Source organism: Trichosurus vulpecula, chromosome 1, assembly GCF_011100635.1.
Source record: "Trichosurus vulpecula isolate mTriVul1 chromosome 1, mTriVul1.pri, whole genome shotgun sequence".
Classification (NCBI taxonomy): domain Eukaryota; kingdom Metazoa; phylum Chordata; class Mammalia; order Diprotodontia; family Phalangeridae; genus Trichosurus; species Trichosurus vulpecula.
In genome coordinates, this window is record NC_050573.1 from 511,593,335 (window position 1) to 511,607,956 (window position 14,622).

Below are 14,622 nucleotides of genomic sequence, written 5' to 3' on the forward strand. Positions count from 1 at the left end.
ATCAATCATCAAAAGACAGTAGACTCTCCTAAAAGAGATAAATAATCACTCCATTTTGCAGAAGATTAGTAGTCATTCCCTTCCAGAACCTCCATTTCACAGAAGAGGTTGCAGGGGTGGAGTGATCTTCCAAGATGGGAAGGCTGCTGAGTTGTGATGGAGAAATACTAGAGTCAGAAGCGGAGCCCAAAAAGAAAATTTTGAAGTCAATATGGCTGGCTGGGTACTTTCCTTAAAAATGGAGGCTCTGGGCAGAAATGACCGATTAGAAGAGGGGACTGCAGTGACGGCATGATCTTTCAGGGTGAGAAAGTTTGGTTAGTTAGAATGTAAGTTCCTTAAGGACCAGGACTGTTTTTGTCTTTGTACCTAGAACTGTGCTTTCCAGAGAGTAAGCTTAATAAAGGCTTGTTGAAATGACTTGCACACATTGTACAATTCTCTTTTTATATTTATATTATTTTATTCAAGTTTTTAAGTGAGGCAATGGATGAATACTACCTAGGATATAGCTGACCCATTCCTATGTTTAAAATTAGAGCACTTATTTAAAAGTTTTCTAAGAGATAAACACCAACATTCAAGAGATTATCCAATTTATTTTTTGTATCAGAATTAAACAGTACTCATTTTCACTGGTCTTTAAATGATGTTTAGATCCTGGAAGGAAAGGTACTATTATCATGCTGTATCACTTGAAGTACAATATCTTTTTTATAACACTTGATTTGTAGGCTAAAGATGCACTTCCATAGTCAAAAAGGAGAAACTTTAGAAATTGTTATCAATACAGTAAGATTTTAGCACGAAAGCATGAGTTAGCAAGTAACTTGAAGCATATTATTTCCTTTAAAAACACATGCCAAGAACTAATACACTTCAATGGAGTCAGAGCACCTATGTAGGGGTGGTGACATCATAATGCCTAGAAAAGCATGCTATAATTGTACATGATGCCAACCAGGCAGATTTCGGCCTGTAATCTCAGTATAACAGTGATTAGGCGACTTTGGCAAGGAACCGTTGAACCACCTATCCTAGCTACTTTTAAAATACCTTAGGATAAACAGCTGGAAAAGTGTTGCTGTGATTAAGACACCAACAGTGTGACATCTACTTTTTATTAAATACCATAAATTTACTTCAGTGAAGCATCTTTCAAAGAACAATCTTGAAGGCTCATGGACATTAAGGGATGTCACCCTGGAATTACCTGCTTTTCACTTGAATCCCTTGATCATTGCTTTCAATAGGCAATGCACAATGAATATCTTAACCGTATTTGGCCATTTTATATATGAAATAGATTGTTAATTCACCTATATTTATTTCACGAACTAAACATACAAACAAACAAGCCAATCTTTCTCCCCCATCCCCCAATTATAGAAAACAAAAAAAAGCTCATTTTAATTTTCAGTTGAAATTTTTTTTTAAAAAAATGAATCTTACTTCCCATGAAAAGCACTTAAAGAGATTGTTGCTATCTTGTTTTCTTACAATTAAAGGCATAATCCACAATTCTAGAGAAGACTTATTTGCATATAGAATGGCTGATGCTAAAAGATCTACAAAAAGTATTAAAATCAGACCCTCACCATTATAATTAAAAGCATCTGTAATCTAGAAACACAAAATTAACTACACAAAGATGACATAAAACTAAATTTACCAAGAACATTTCACCCACACTATCTAGAAGCAAAAGGTCAGAATTATACAAATATACTACTTAAAATTCAAAAGTGCATAAAATTCTGATTTTATTTGTTAAGTTACATAGAAAAAACCCATCACTTTCCCTCAGGCAAAGTAAGCCACACACTCATTTTAGAATATCCTTTTTTTCTTAGGTCCCCTCTAGTGTTTGAAAACTGTCACATTCAGCACAGAGAGAAACTGAAAGAAAATAATGACAATATTTTCAACAAGTTTTCCCTCAAACACACAAAAAGATTACAATTCCATTCAAGTGGCATAAAATCAATCGGAGAAAATATGCAACCATAATTAATATTTTAAAATCCTATGATTCATATATTCAACCATCCCCTTATTCATTATTTTCATACCTTTACATTTACTTACTGTCATGCTGTTTTTAGGTGACTAGCACTTTGTCCAAAAAATAAAAATTATAATAATCCTTTTTAAGAAGTTATACATTTCTACTCCCCCGGCCCCCCAAAAAAGAAATTTAGGTTGATCTTCAGAATGCTCTATAATAGACTTTTATGGGGGTTACTGGTAAGTAGAATATCCTTCCCCAAAGGGTCAAATTTTCAAATTACCCCATTTTAGAATTCATAAAACTGACCTAAATAATTAACCTTGCTATAAAAATTTTGAGTACACTGATGAAATATGTTGTAAAAAGGAGCTGAAAAATGTCGCTCTGGGAACTATCAGTTCAATACTTGGCTCTGAAGAAAATAAAAGAAAGAAACACTTGGAGTTTTACAGACCTGGCACTATAGAGAAGTCCAATGAACTATTTTCATTTACTTTGAATATAAAAACGCTAGAATGGAGCGGTAAAAATTAGAATCAATTTTCATTCATTTATTTTCTCAGCTGAAGTCTTTAAAATGTCTGTTTCCCCACTGAGGAAAAAAGGATTTGCACTAGTATGACACTATTTCTGAAATAAGGGTTTATCTCTAATTCTAAGAGAAAACACCTCCATTTTGTATGTGGGACTAGAAGAAAAAACAAATATCAAGATGTTTTTCTAGAAGGTTAAGAGTAAAAGACTTTGAAAATGTGAACATGAGTTCAATGGATCTTGGAACTAAAAAAAACCCAAAACCTTTTAAACTGTATTAAAACAAATAGTCTGATTGGGTAGTTATTATTTTGCTGTCTATTATTGTACATGGCTTCTCTGTATTGAACATAGTGCTTCCTGCTTAAAGGCATTATCTGCAACTGTTACGCATCTTCAGGGAAAAAAAAGGCATATTGTCTAAAAAGAATTAAAATAAAACTTATTCATTTACAATGGGTCTCAACTTTAAGATATTTACATACATGTAACAGGACACAGCATTTATAAAGTGCAACATATATTTTTTGGCTCAATGTATAAAATTATGTCACTGGGAATTACTGCAGTCATCTTTCCCTAGACAAATTTAGTGAAAAGCTATTTTGAAAGTTAGCCATCAAACGATAGATTATGATAAACACTGAAAAGTTGCTTAGTGAGTGAGTATATAAAAAGAAATTACAAATAAAACCAGTGTGGGAGAGGTAGAATAGATTTAAAGTAAATAAAAACCAAATAAATACTATATAATAACAAAAAAAATCTTTTCATGAATGTGAAAAAAAGAAAACAGCTTTTTAAACATTTTCCTGCTTTCAGAGTTTTATAATGAAATTAGAACTCAGATTCAGTCTTAGTAAAGATTTTCCAAATGTTATTAATTACTGGTACTGCTTTTCGCCAAAGCTTCTCTGATCTGACGGTCCAGTTCACTTATTATCCGATCCTCATGATTATACACACCCGTTCTCATCAAAGTATCTCTTTCTTCTATTAGACGAGTCAGATAATCATCCAAATCTTCTTCAAATGCTTTTCCACCCGGGCTCTCCTTTTTTCCACTTGCAATCTCTCTGGAATTCTGGAACTGTTCTGAGTCTTGTTTCCTTAACCTGATAAAATAGAAACAAATTCCACTTTGATAGGAAGCCACTTCTCTATTTTGGTGTCTAGAAACCACATTCCAAATTATCTGATAGTAAAACAAGTTATGCTAAATCAAGCTGTCAGCCAAGGCTGACAAAAAGGAAAGGTTAAGGAATGCTTGGCCTCTCTTTGGCTTATTTAATTCTTGGAGGACATCCTTTGCCTAAATCTCACTTTTCCTTGTAACAGGTATTTTCATACCTGTCTTTCCCCCTGAGAGCAGGCTTCTGTTTCACATCATTTCACATCTTTTATCCCTGGCATCTAGCACAGCACTGTGTACACAGAAGGCATTTAATATATATGTTCAACTGAACCGACAGAGTACCTTGGTACTACATTATTTCTAAGTCAAACTTCATGTTACAATCATTAATTCTTAGAAGTTGGGAGAGATCCTAGAAGATAGTAACAAAATGATATACCTTCTGCTTGCATAACGACAGACATCTCAGTGCTTCAGTCCATTTCTGGACAGCTCTTATCTTTACGCTACATGTCAGTCCTAAGTCAGCCCAATGGAGGAACATATCATACCTGCATTATTTTCCACATAATAACCCATCAGAGGATCACAGATTTTGAGCTACGAAAGACCTGGGGGCTTATCTAGTTCAACCCCTTCATTTTATAGATGAGGAAATCAATGCCTAGTGAGAAGCGACTTGCCCAAGGTCATGCAGGAAGCAAAAGATCCAGAATTCTCTGACTCCAGAGGTCCTCTGATGGTAAAATCCAGCACTTTTTCTATTACAGGCAGCTGGGTGGTACAGTGGGTAGACTAGCACTGGACCTGGAGTCAGGAAGAACATGAGTTCAAAACTTACTGGTTGAGTGACCCTGGGCAAGTCACTTCACCTCTGTTTGCCTCAGTTTTCTTGTCTGTAAAATGGAGATAATAATAGCACTCACCTCCCAGGCCTGTTGCGAGGCTCAGATGAGATGCTAATTTTAAAGAGCTCGGCACATAACTGACACATAACAAAGCTATGGAAATGTCAGCGATCATTATTATTACACTATCCTGTCTCAGTTATTTCAGGATGGCTGTCATCACCATTCACTTTTTCTTAGCCTAAAAAACTCTAGATCCCTCCACTAATGTGTGTTTTCCTGACCCTTCTCACACTAGTAGCTCTCCTCTGCACATGCTCTAACTTGCCAACTCTTAAAATAGGACACTCAATGGACACAACACTCTACATGTGGTCTGACCAGGGCAGAATCCATTACTCTCCTTTGATATGGACATTATATTATTATAAATGAAACCAAATAATGAATTCTTTTTTTTTAAAGGAAACACAAAAAGCTGTATTGTATAGTCTTCCAGCTGTGGTTACTATTGCAATTTTTCACTGAAATGCTCTAATATTAGGTCTTGCTTCTCTTGGATTTAAATAACTTTTTAAAAAATCTAAAAACAAGAATGATTTATACTTATCCTGTTCAACTCTGTCTTGTTGGTTTCACCTAACATTCTGTTGAGATCTGTTAAAATCTTGGTTCTGCTGTCATTTTCAGTTGTTTTAGCTACAAGTTTGACAAGTAAGTACTCTATCTTTTCTTCCAGGTCACAGTTAAAAATATTTCATAGGACAGGGCCAAGAAGCTATGTGGCCTATCCTACCACATCAACTTTCACCCAGGCTGACATCTACCTACCTATTAATCATCACTCTTTTGGTTTGGGTGTCCAATCAGCTTTGAATCCATCTAGCTGTGCTATCATCTAAAGTATATTTCTTTAGCTTGGTCTTCTACAATATAATCAGACACTTTATTACAGTAAGTTAAGATAAATCATATCTATAACATTCCCTTAGCTACCCAGCTAGTAACTATATTAAGAAAGGAAATAGTTAGTTTGACACACGTTAGTGAACTCATGATGAGTCAGTTATTATTTCTTTCTTTGGTAACATTAAAAATAGTCCAGAAGCAATTAACACACCCAAACACTGAGACATACATGACATTTTAAAAATTGCTTATAATCTAAATTGCTTATAATTTATGCAATTCAAAGTTACTTTAGCATAAAGCATCCCTTATTAGCAGTTTCTCATTTCAAGAGTTAATAGTTATGCCATACCTGTTCAGTTCATTTCTTATATCTAATAGCTCTTGTCGCTCAGTTTTCATTGTGTCTTTCTCTTCTGCTGCCAGATAACGTAATCTCATGTGTTCTAGTTCTTCCTGTTGTTTTTTAAGACGGGCCATTTGACTCTCTTGCTCACGCTAAAAAAATTATTAAAAACTTAATATTAAAGAATAAGCACATTTTAATTAGTCTTTGACTTGGAATTATAATCTTTTTTTTTTTTTTGCAATTCACATAGTATATCCCTCTGACTTTAAGATCAAACCACCCATAATGCCATTTCTTTGAGCAGAAAAACAGGTGACTACTATTACAGGTTTTCTGTGCTAGATTATGAGTCCCATATTGGATATCTGTAGTCAGCTAGAGTGTTCCATTGGCTGTTGGAAGGCTTCCAGTACACTGACTAGGCCCACTGTGGCAAAATTTTGGTAGAACAGGGATGAAAACTACAAAGAGAGAGTAGTTATGGATGGGCTGTGATTTGTGTCATTGGCACAAACTCCAGAGCTGATGAAAACATGTATTTATTTGAGTATTTACTCAAATGAGTCAGAGTAATAACAGGCCCATTTACATGTTCTCATTATAGAAGCTACAATATAATATTCACAAATACCATTCTATGAAATGACAGTATCAGAACATGATAAACAATAAAAAGTAACATCAGCAGCACTGTCTACATTACCTAATGCAAAAGAAAACAAATTTACTCAACTGGTACTCAAAAATACCTGATGACTGTAGTCCTGAATTTCAAGTTTAATTCAGTAAGAATCTCATAATTCCACATTTAAATCTATCTACAGATACTATCCTTCTTCAATACTACAAAGTCTGAAATAACTTGATAGTTCATTCACAGAATAATCAGTATCATAAATTTTAGTCTTAAGCATTTTTATCCCTACTTTGAAGACTTCCTGGGTCTTCTCTTTTCATGCTATGCTGTCTCACTTGGTGATATCGTCAGCTACCCTGGATTTAATATATTATCTTTATGCAGATGAATTCCTGGATCTAAATATCCAGACTTAACCTCTCTTTTGAGTTCATCCTGCATCAAAAAATGTGTCTTTTTTATATCCCAAATTCAATATGCTTGAAAAAGAACTCAGATTTCCCTCCAAACTTTCTGCTTCCCAAACTTACCTATTGCTATGAAGATAGCATCCTCTAAGTGCACAACCTCAGGGTCATCCTCAACTCCACATTCTTGCTCAGACCATTTATCAATGGTGCTAAGTGTTCTCATTTCTACCTTCATAGCTGTCCTCTATTTTCCTTCTTTCTCCAACATAAACCACATCCCCGTAGTTCAAGGCCTTCATACCTCTAACCTGGACTACTGCAATAGCTTTCTGCTTCGAGTCTCTCCCCACTTCAATACTTGTCACATTCACTCATCTGTCAAAGTGATTCTTCTAAAGCACACAGGTAGAGCAGGTCACTCCTCTTTCCTTTTCTCCCTCCCCCCAGACCATAAACTCCAGGGGCTCCCTGTTAATTTCAGGATCAAATACAAAAGCCTATTTTTTTGGCCTTTTAAAGTAGCTTTCACAACCTGGCTCCTTCCTATCTTTCTAGTCTTCTTAGAACCTGACTCCCTTCCAAGTTGTCTGCTACCCAGTGACAGTGGCTTCCTCACTGTTCCTCAGGCATGTCCATCTCTCAGCTTGCTACATTTTCACTGGCTGTCCCCATGCCTGTAATTCTTTCCCTCCTCCTATCTCTTGCCTTCCTTGCATGCCTTTCCTGGTCCTCCTTAACACTAGTGCCTTCCCCCTGAGGTTCTATTTTATCCTTTATATACTATATTTGTACATAGTTGTTTGTACATCCTCTTTCCAATTAGATCATGAATGCCTTTCTTTACATCCCTAAAGCCTAGCATAGTGCCTGCAACTCAAATGCTTCTTGACTTGAGTATCAATGACTTCTTTGAGATAAAAACATAATAGTGGAGTCTCATCATGTCCCAAACTGAACTCATTATCATTCCCCTCTTTCTAGCTTTACTATTACTGTCAAGGGTACCACTATCTTCCCAGGCATGCAGGCCTGAAGCCTATGCGTCACCTTCAAATCCCCATTCTTTCTCCACTCATATCCAACCAGTTGCCAAGTCCTCTTGTTTCTACCTTCATAAAATCTCCCCTGCACACATACACAAACACACAAACACACTCACTCACTCTCTCTCTCTTTTCTCCTCTGCCACTGCCATCATCCTTCCTGGCGAAGGCCCTCATCATCTCATGCCTAGACTACTGCAACCACCTGCTGGTTGCTCTCCTTGCCTCAAGCCTCTCCCCACTCCAGTCCATTCTCCATTCAGCTACCAAAGTGATCTTCCTAAAGCACAGTTACTTTGATACTCCATCTTACCTCTAAGATCAAATGTAAAATCTTCTGTTTGGCTTTTAAAGCCCCTCATAATCTGGCCCCTTCCTACCTTCCAGTTTTCTTATACTTTACTCCCCTCCACATGTACTCTATGATCCAGTAACACTAGCTTCCTTCACGTTTCTCCCAATTCCAGGCTTTTTTACAGGCTGTCCCCATGCCTGGAATAATCTCCTTCCTCACCTCCACTTCCTGTTTTTTTTTTCCAAGTACAAGCTAAAATCCTCCTTTCTATAAGAAGCCTTTCCTAATCTCCTTTATTTAATATTAATGCCTTCCCTTTGAGAGTATCTCCAATTCATCCTGAATAGCTCATATTTGTAGAATTGTTTATACATTGTCTTCTACATTAGAATGTAATCTCAAGGGCTAGGGCAGTTTTTGCTTTTCATTGTACCCCCAGTGCTTAGCATAGAGCCTAGCACAGAGAAAATTCTTATAAATGCTTACTGGAGTCTATTATAGATTTTTAAAAAGATAATTAATTTCCTTTTGACTATGATAGCCACAGGTAGGGGGATATGGGATTAAAAAAGAGTAAATACATTTAAGTCCATACTGCCTGTTATTAGTATTATTCTTTAACATTTTTCTATTTCTACTTTCATACATTGACATATTTCATATACTTCAGGATCTAAAATTGACACTGGGAAAAACTGGACTATGAGATTGTATTCTTGCTTCCTGTTAACCGATTTACCAGTTCTGTTGTAAAATTTTTTTAAATTCCTTTACTAGTTCTTCTACGAGACAGGAAGATGGTAAAATATATGACTGTGGTAATATGATATGAAATTTTTAGCTAAAGTCGGTCAGCAAGACCATCTACTAAAGGAATATCTAAAATAGTAAAAGAATACCTATGAAATGAAGATTTCTGAAGTGAAGTTTTACAGCAGCACCATGATTTACTTAAGTTGACCATGAAACCACATTTTTAATGTCTTCCTTAAGTAAACCAAAAATCAAAATTAAACTAAAAAGTGATAATTTTTAACATGTTGTTTTGGAAAAACATTTTAGTTTATATTTTGAGAGAATTGGAGTTCCAGATAATTGTGCATAAAATTAAAATGACTCAATTTACGTCTTCTACATTAAAATCTCACATTTTCTAAGTCACTTTGTAGTTTACTTTCTTCACAATTCCATGAAGTACATAAATATTTTATTCCCACTTTGCAGATTTAGGACACTGATTCAGAGGAGCTAAGTGGCTTTTCAACGTCACACAGCTAGTAAGTACCACGGCTGGGATTCTGTCTGACATCTTTTGATTGCAGGTCCAGGGTCATTCGTACTCCACCATGTTACCACTTTAATCTCAATACAACTTTCTTCTAACAAGCTTTGTTTTACCAGTGTTGAAATGACCTAATGTCAAAAGCAAAATCCATTGCTCTTTCTTAACTTTAGAAATTCACAAGTTAACAAGTTTGCTGAAAGTGAAATTATTCTTTAAGTGGTTTATGAAAGGCAGACTTACCAATATTAGTAATTCATGCTTTTCATAATGATATGAAGTAAAAATATGTATTATACTAATGTATGAATACAGTTACATGGAAAAAGGTAGGGGAGGGGGATCTCAACAATTGTTGCACTTTGCTACTACAAAAAAAAAAACATGTAAAACTGCTCTGCCTTTCTACAAAACTGTAATTGAAAACAAAGAAACCACAGTAAAATTGGATACTTTCTGTTGTACTGTCCACTTCCTAAACGCATCTCACTGATGATATGCAAATGGTAGATACTCAATACTTATTGAATTGAACCACTAGTTTGGTTCTTAGTAATAAATTCTATTAATCCTTGAGAAACTTATTTTGTCATTGGTCGAGGATTCTTGTCTAACCTAAGTTGAATTAATTTTAAAATAATTTCCTAAAAATTAAATAATTTTTACCTTTCTCTAAAACTTATTGGGAATGATTTAAAATTCTTACTAATATAACATTTAAAGAGCAAATAAAATTAAAAACTAGCAAAAGAAATCCTCCCTGCTGCCAGGTGTTCTGGGTAAAAAGCTCTTCCATCAAGGGAGCACAATCTTTATTTTGCCATTGCCGCCTATAAATCTGGAAGGAAGATGTAAACATACATATATACTAGACTAAACAATAGCTAAAAAGTGGCCACTACTCACTCTCCTACTCACAGATACCAAGCAAGTCTGTGGGAAAAACTTATAACCGAAGCTAAGGAACTCAAGTCAAGTTTTCTGAAAATAACCCAGAGCTGACAAGTCAGTAGGAGGGCCTGGATGGTTTCAAGACACAGTTTTTAACCAAGACTTGGCCTTCCAACTGGTTTTTTTTTTTTCAAACAAAGATTTATATCCAATCCTTGGCTAAATTACTTGTAAATTAATCAAATTAATTACTCTCAGTGGATAAGCAAGAGACTGGACAAGATAGCACCCATGTCAGCCAATGAAGTCTGTGTTTTTTTAAACTTAATCTATCAGCTTGTTTTTAAGCAGATCTATAGTGAACATATATGGCAAAGAACTTAAATGCAAAAATTTCAGGACTGTTTCCTTTCTCAGAAAATATATTTCAACATATACATAAATAATGGAAATGTTGAATTTCCTACTACATTAGAGAGGTAAAACTACTTATTTCTTTCAAAAGTGATTCACTTTTTTTTTTTTAAAAGCACAGTTGCTCCTTCCTTCACATGTGGCTAGGCCAATAACATTCTAAAGGGCACCCATAACTCTTTTAGATATCTAAAGGATTGTTCAGCGCACTGAAGAAGCAACATACAGACCCCATCACAGAACAGGAGGCACTGGGAAAACATTCTTTGCTTATTTTCTTAATATATTAATTGAGAGGTATATTTTGATTAAAAAGAAAAACCTTGACAACACATCAAAACTATTTCTACATAATCTACTACAGTGGGGGGTAAAAAGAGAAAACTAAATTGCCTCTGAAGTTTTCAACAATGTATGTCATTTTACCAGTGTTACACTTCACCCCGCGATAACAAACAATGTCTGAGTATCATTTAATTTCAAAGTTAGAAAACATTTTGTGTTTCACTTATTTTTATGCGGTCAGAGATGTAGTTTAACTTAACAAAGAAGAAAGAAATCTTATAATTTGGAAACAGTGACTTTTATGGTGGCAAAGCAGAGGAAAAGAGAATTTTTCTAAATACTTAGCTAGTAGATTATGCTTTTTTAATTCACAAATTGACTGTACTAGGTCACCTTTGAGTAATGGAAAGCTCTGTTTAAACATTTCTTTGGCAATGGGCATAAAGCATTAGATCTCATTTCTACAACTTGCCAGCTGGGTTTTGTCATTAACATTTATTAACCATCTACGATAGGGCTTTCAACGTCTAATCCGCACGATACAAATGTTTTGTATGGTCCTCCAGAGGGCTTTGGTGTGACAAATTACTGGCATGGATTACATCCCCGTGGCTATTCACCAGAGGCAATGCAAAATTAACATGGTACTAATCCAATTTAAACAAGAAATTGTACAAACTATCCTCTGAACAAAAACAGATCAGGAATTCCAATTTTATATTCAATCCACAATAAATGTGTTTTTAATCAAGAGTTTTTGGAAAAATTCTAAAGTGATTTTCACACCAATGAAAAGTGACAGCCTGTCCAAGTCCAAACTTAAACTTTCACCTACACAACATCACAATTTGTAACGCACTGGTACAATTCACTGAGTTTCTTTACCCTTTTCCTAGAGTAGTGCTTCTCAAGCTGTGATCTAACACTAAGGTTTCAGTACAAAAGTAGAGAACAGACTGTTAAACAGTCATGAATTTTTCAGATTTTTTTAAAACAGCATAATTATTTTACTTTCTTATATCTTAAATTCTAAAGGTATGTTAAAAATTATAGCAATTGATACATACACAGCTATGAACGTTATTCAAAAGGTGAATTTTTTCCATGGATATTACTTAAAAGCCTATGTCATTATTTTAATTGCCACTAAATTATTGCTTATAAGTAAACTAATATTGTTGCACATTTCTTCAAAGTATATTAACAAGAGAGGCAATGTAGCAGAATGAATGCTTGATTTAGAGTGAGATGACCTGGGCCTTTATGTATGCACTCAGGCAAGACACATACCTTCTCTGGGCCCCAGTTTCTTCATCTTTAAAATGAAGGGCTTGGTTGGACTAAGATGACCTATAATCCTATAAAGTCTATCCTAATTGAATTGATCAAAACTGCCCCTTTTATATTATCAGTCATCTTTTACTCCCTTACCATCACAATCAGTGCTTCTGTAAATTACCCTATTAAGAGATTAGTAATTCTCAAACTGGTCTGCAGAACATTATTCATTTTTGAATGGGTGGTCTACACTCACTGTCTCCATTTCCTTACTACCTATTCTTTTCTTAACAACACAATCTGGCTTTCATGCTTACCATTTTCTTGAAATTATTACCATGCCTTCTCTTGGACAAATTCAATAATAGGGTCTTATCTCAGTTTCCTCCTTATTATTATAGTTACATCTGACACACCTCCCCTCCCCTTCCCCTTTCCAGATTTCTTTTACCTTGGTTTCTGTGACACTATAGCTATCCAGGTTTCCTCTTATTTTTCCAGCCATTCTTTTTCTGGCTTTTCTCCTAGCTAGTTCTTCTGTTACCACCTGTATGTGTGGATCATCTTATAATTCACATTTTTTTTACTCAACCTCTCATTAAATTTATTTATCCTCATTGTTCAAACCATTTATTGATAGTTCTCAAATCTATAAATTTATTCTTTCCAGTTTCTTAGCTGCAGTTAAATATAGTACATTTCTTGAAATTAGTATATCTAAAAGAAAATGGATCTTTTCACTCCCAAACCACAGGCTTCCCAACTTCCCAATATTATTGTACTAAAATCTTCTTGGTTTCTTAGCCTTCCAAAAAAAGTTATTTCAACTTTTCTCATTATCCTGAACATCTATTAACTTTGTCTTTTTTTTTTAACTGTAATTTTTCATAGGTGCCTTTCAACTTTTCTAGCCATAATAAGTAATATCCTGGTTCAGGCCCTCAGCACTTCTTGCCTAGAACAATCCAACAGCTTTAAACCTGCTCATTTTGCATCTACTCTTTCCTCATAATTCAAAATTATAAAGCTACAGGATAGTACTAATATTTTTGAATAATTTATAACCATACACTTATGAGTGCTATACCAAATATTATTTCTTGACTTCTCAATGGGAGGAGGAGGAGGAAGGAGACAGAGGGAAAAGGAAGAAAAGAATTTGGAACTGAAAATAAACATTTTAAAAATATTTTTAAAAACTTAAAAAAGAATGCTATCCCAACAATGAAGTTATTTTCTTATTAAGAAAAATAGACTATTACCCTAAATGCCATTAACTTATTTTGTCTTAAGTCAGTAAGTAATCATTTATTAAGCACCTACTATATGCCAGACAACTCACAATGGCTCTCTATTACATCAAAGCTATGTTTCTCCGTATAGCATCTAAGACTATCAGATAACGTTTCTTTAACTTCGTTTCTCAATTCTTGCAACACAGGCTGATTACAGATTAACCCTACTTAAGGGTTAACCCTTCTCTCTTGTGCCATCAGTCCCTTCAGCACTTATGCAGTCAGTTGGTACTATTTTGTTAATTTTCCCATCTAAAAAGTAGGCTCCTTGAAGGCAGTTTAGATTTTTTTTTTAAACACCTTTCCCATCGTGGTACTTTGTAAATGCTAGTTGACAAAGTCTTTAATCATACTTAATACAGCATAACATGTACAAGTTAAATACCATTTGATGATCATGAAGAAAGATTAGGGGGGAAAAAACCAAAACAAAATAGCTTATATGCTAGAACAAAAATATAGGTATTGGACAAAAGCCAAGGTGAGGATAAAAATGAATCACGACTAACTTTTAAGATGTTAAAATGTTCAGATCACCTAGACTGGCCTCAAAATAAAGAACCTTATTTGTACCTTATTTGACCTGAATAGTCTGAGGATCTCCCTCCATTCCACTGGGTACACTTTGCCTATGTGTTCCTTTAATAGCTTTCCATCAGTATCTGTGTTTGGATATTTTGTCTCATAATTGTAAATAGCCCACAAATATCCCTCTGACAGATGTCCCTGCTCGCAGGCTCTTTGTCTCATATCACCGTTTTTCAGTTGTAGGAAGGAAAGAAAAGCAAAAGAAAACAAACCAAGAAAAACTACCAGGTTTTCACACTTTACTTTTTCCCAACAACAGAACAATCCTGCTCACATCCTTTACTCTATCCCAGCAAACTGCCATATGTCCCTATGAATTAAATACGTTATATTCTTAAATAGAAGACTGTCTGTTTAATAATCCTTATTTTTTCCACATTAAAAAAAAAGACCCCAATGCTCTCACTGGAAAAGAAAC

The 14,622-nt window shown here is 34.8% G+C and overlaps 1 protein-coding gene across 2 annotated transcripts in view; it reads right to left on the reverse strand.

Annotated features, from left to right (window-relative positions):
* Positions 1–579: 579 nt before the first annotated feature.
* CEP120 (centrosomal protein 120) overlaps positions 580–14,622 on the reverse strand; it is a 107,407-nt gene continuing 93,364 nt past the window's right edge. The window contains exons 20-21 of one of the 2 annotated variants that reach the window (XM_036740881.1): positions 5,790–5,935; positions 580–3,660 (exon numbers count right to left, since the gene is read on the reverse strand). In XM_036740881.1, coding sequence (XP_036596776.1) covers positions 3,426–3,660; positions 5,790–5,935 — 381 coding nt within the window. In that variant the 3' untranslated portion in view covers positions 580–3,425. The remainder of the gene's footprint in view (positions 3,661–5,789; positions 5,936–14,622) is intronic. The other variant, XM_036740882.1, reaches the window with a different exon arrangement.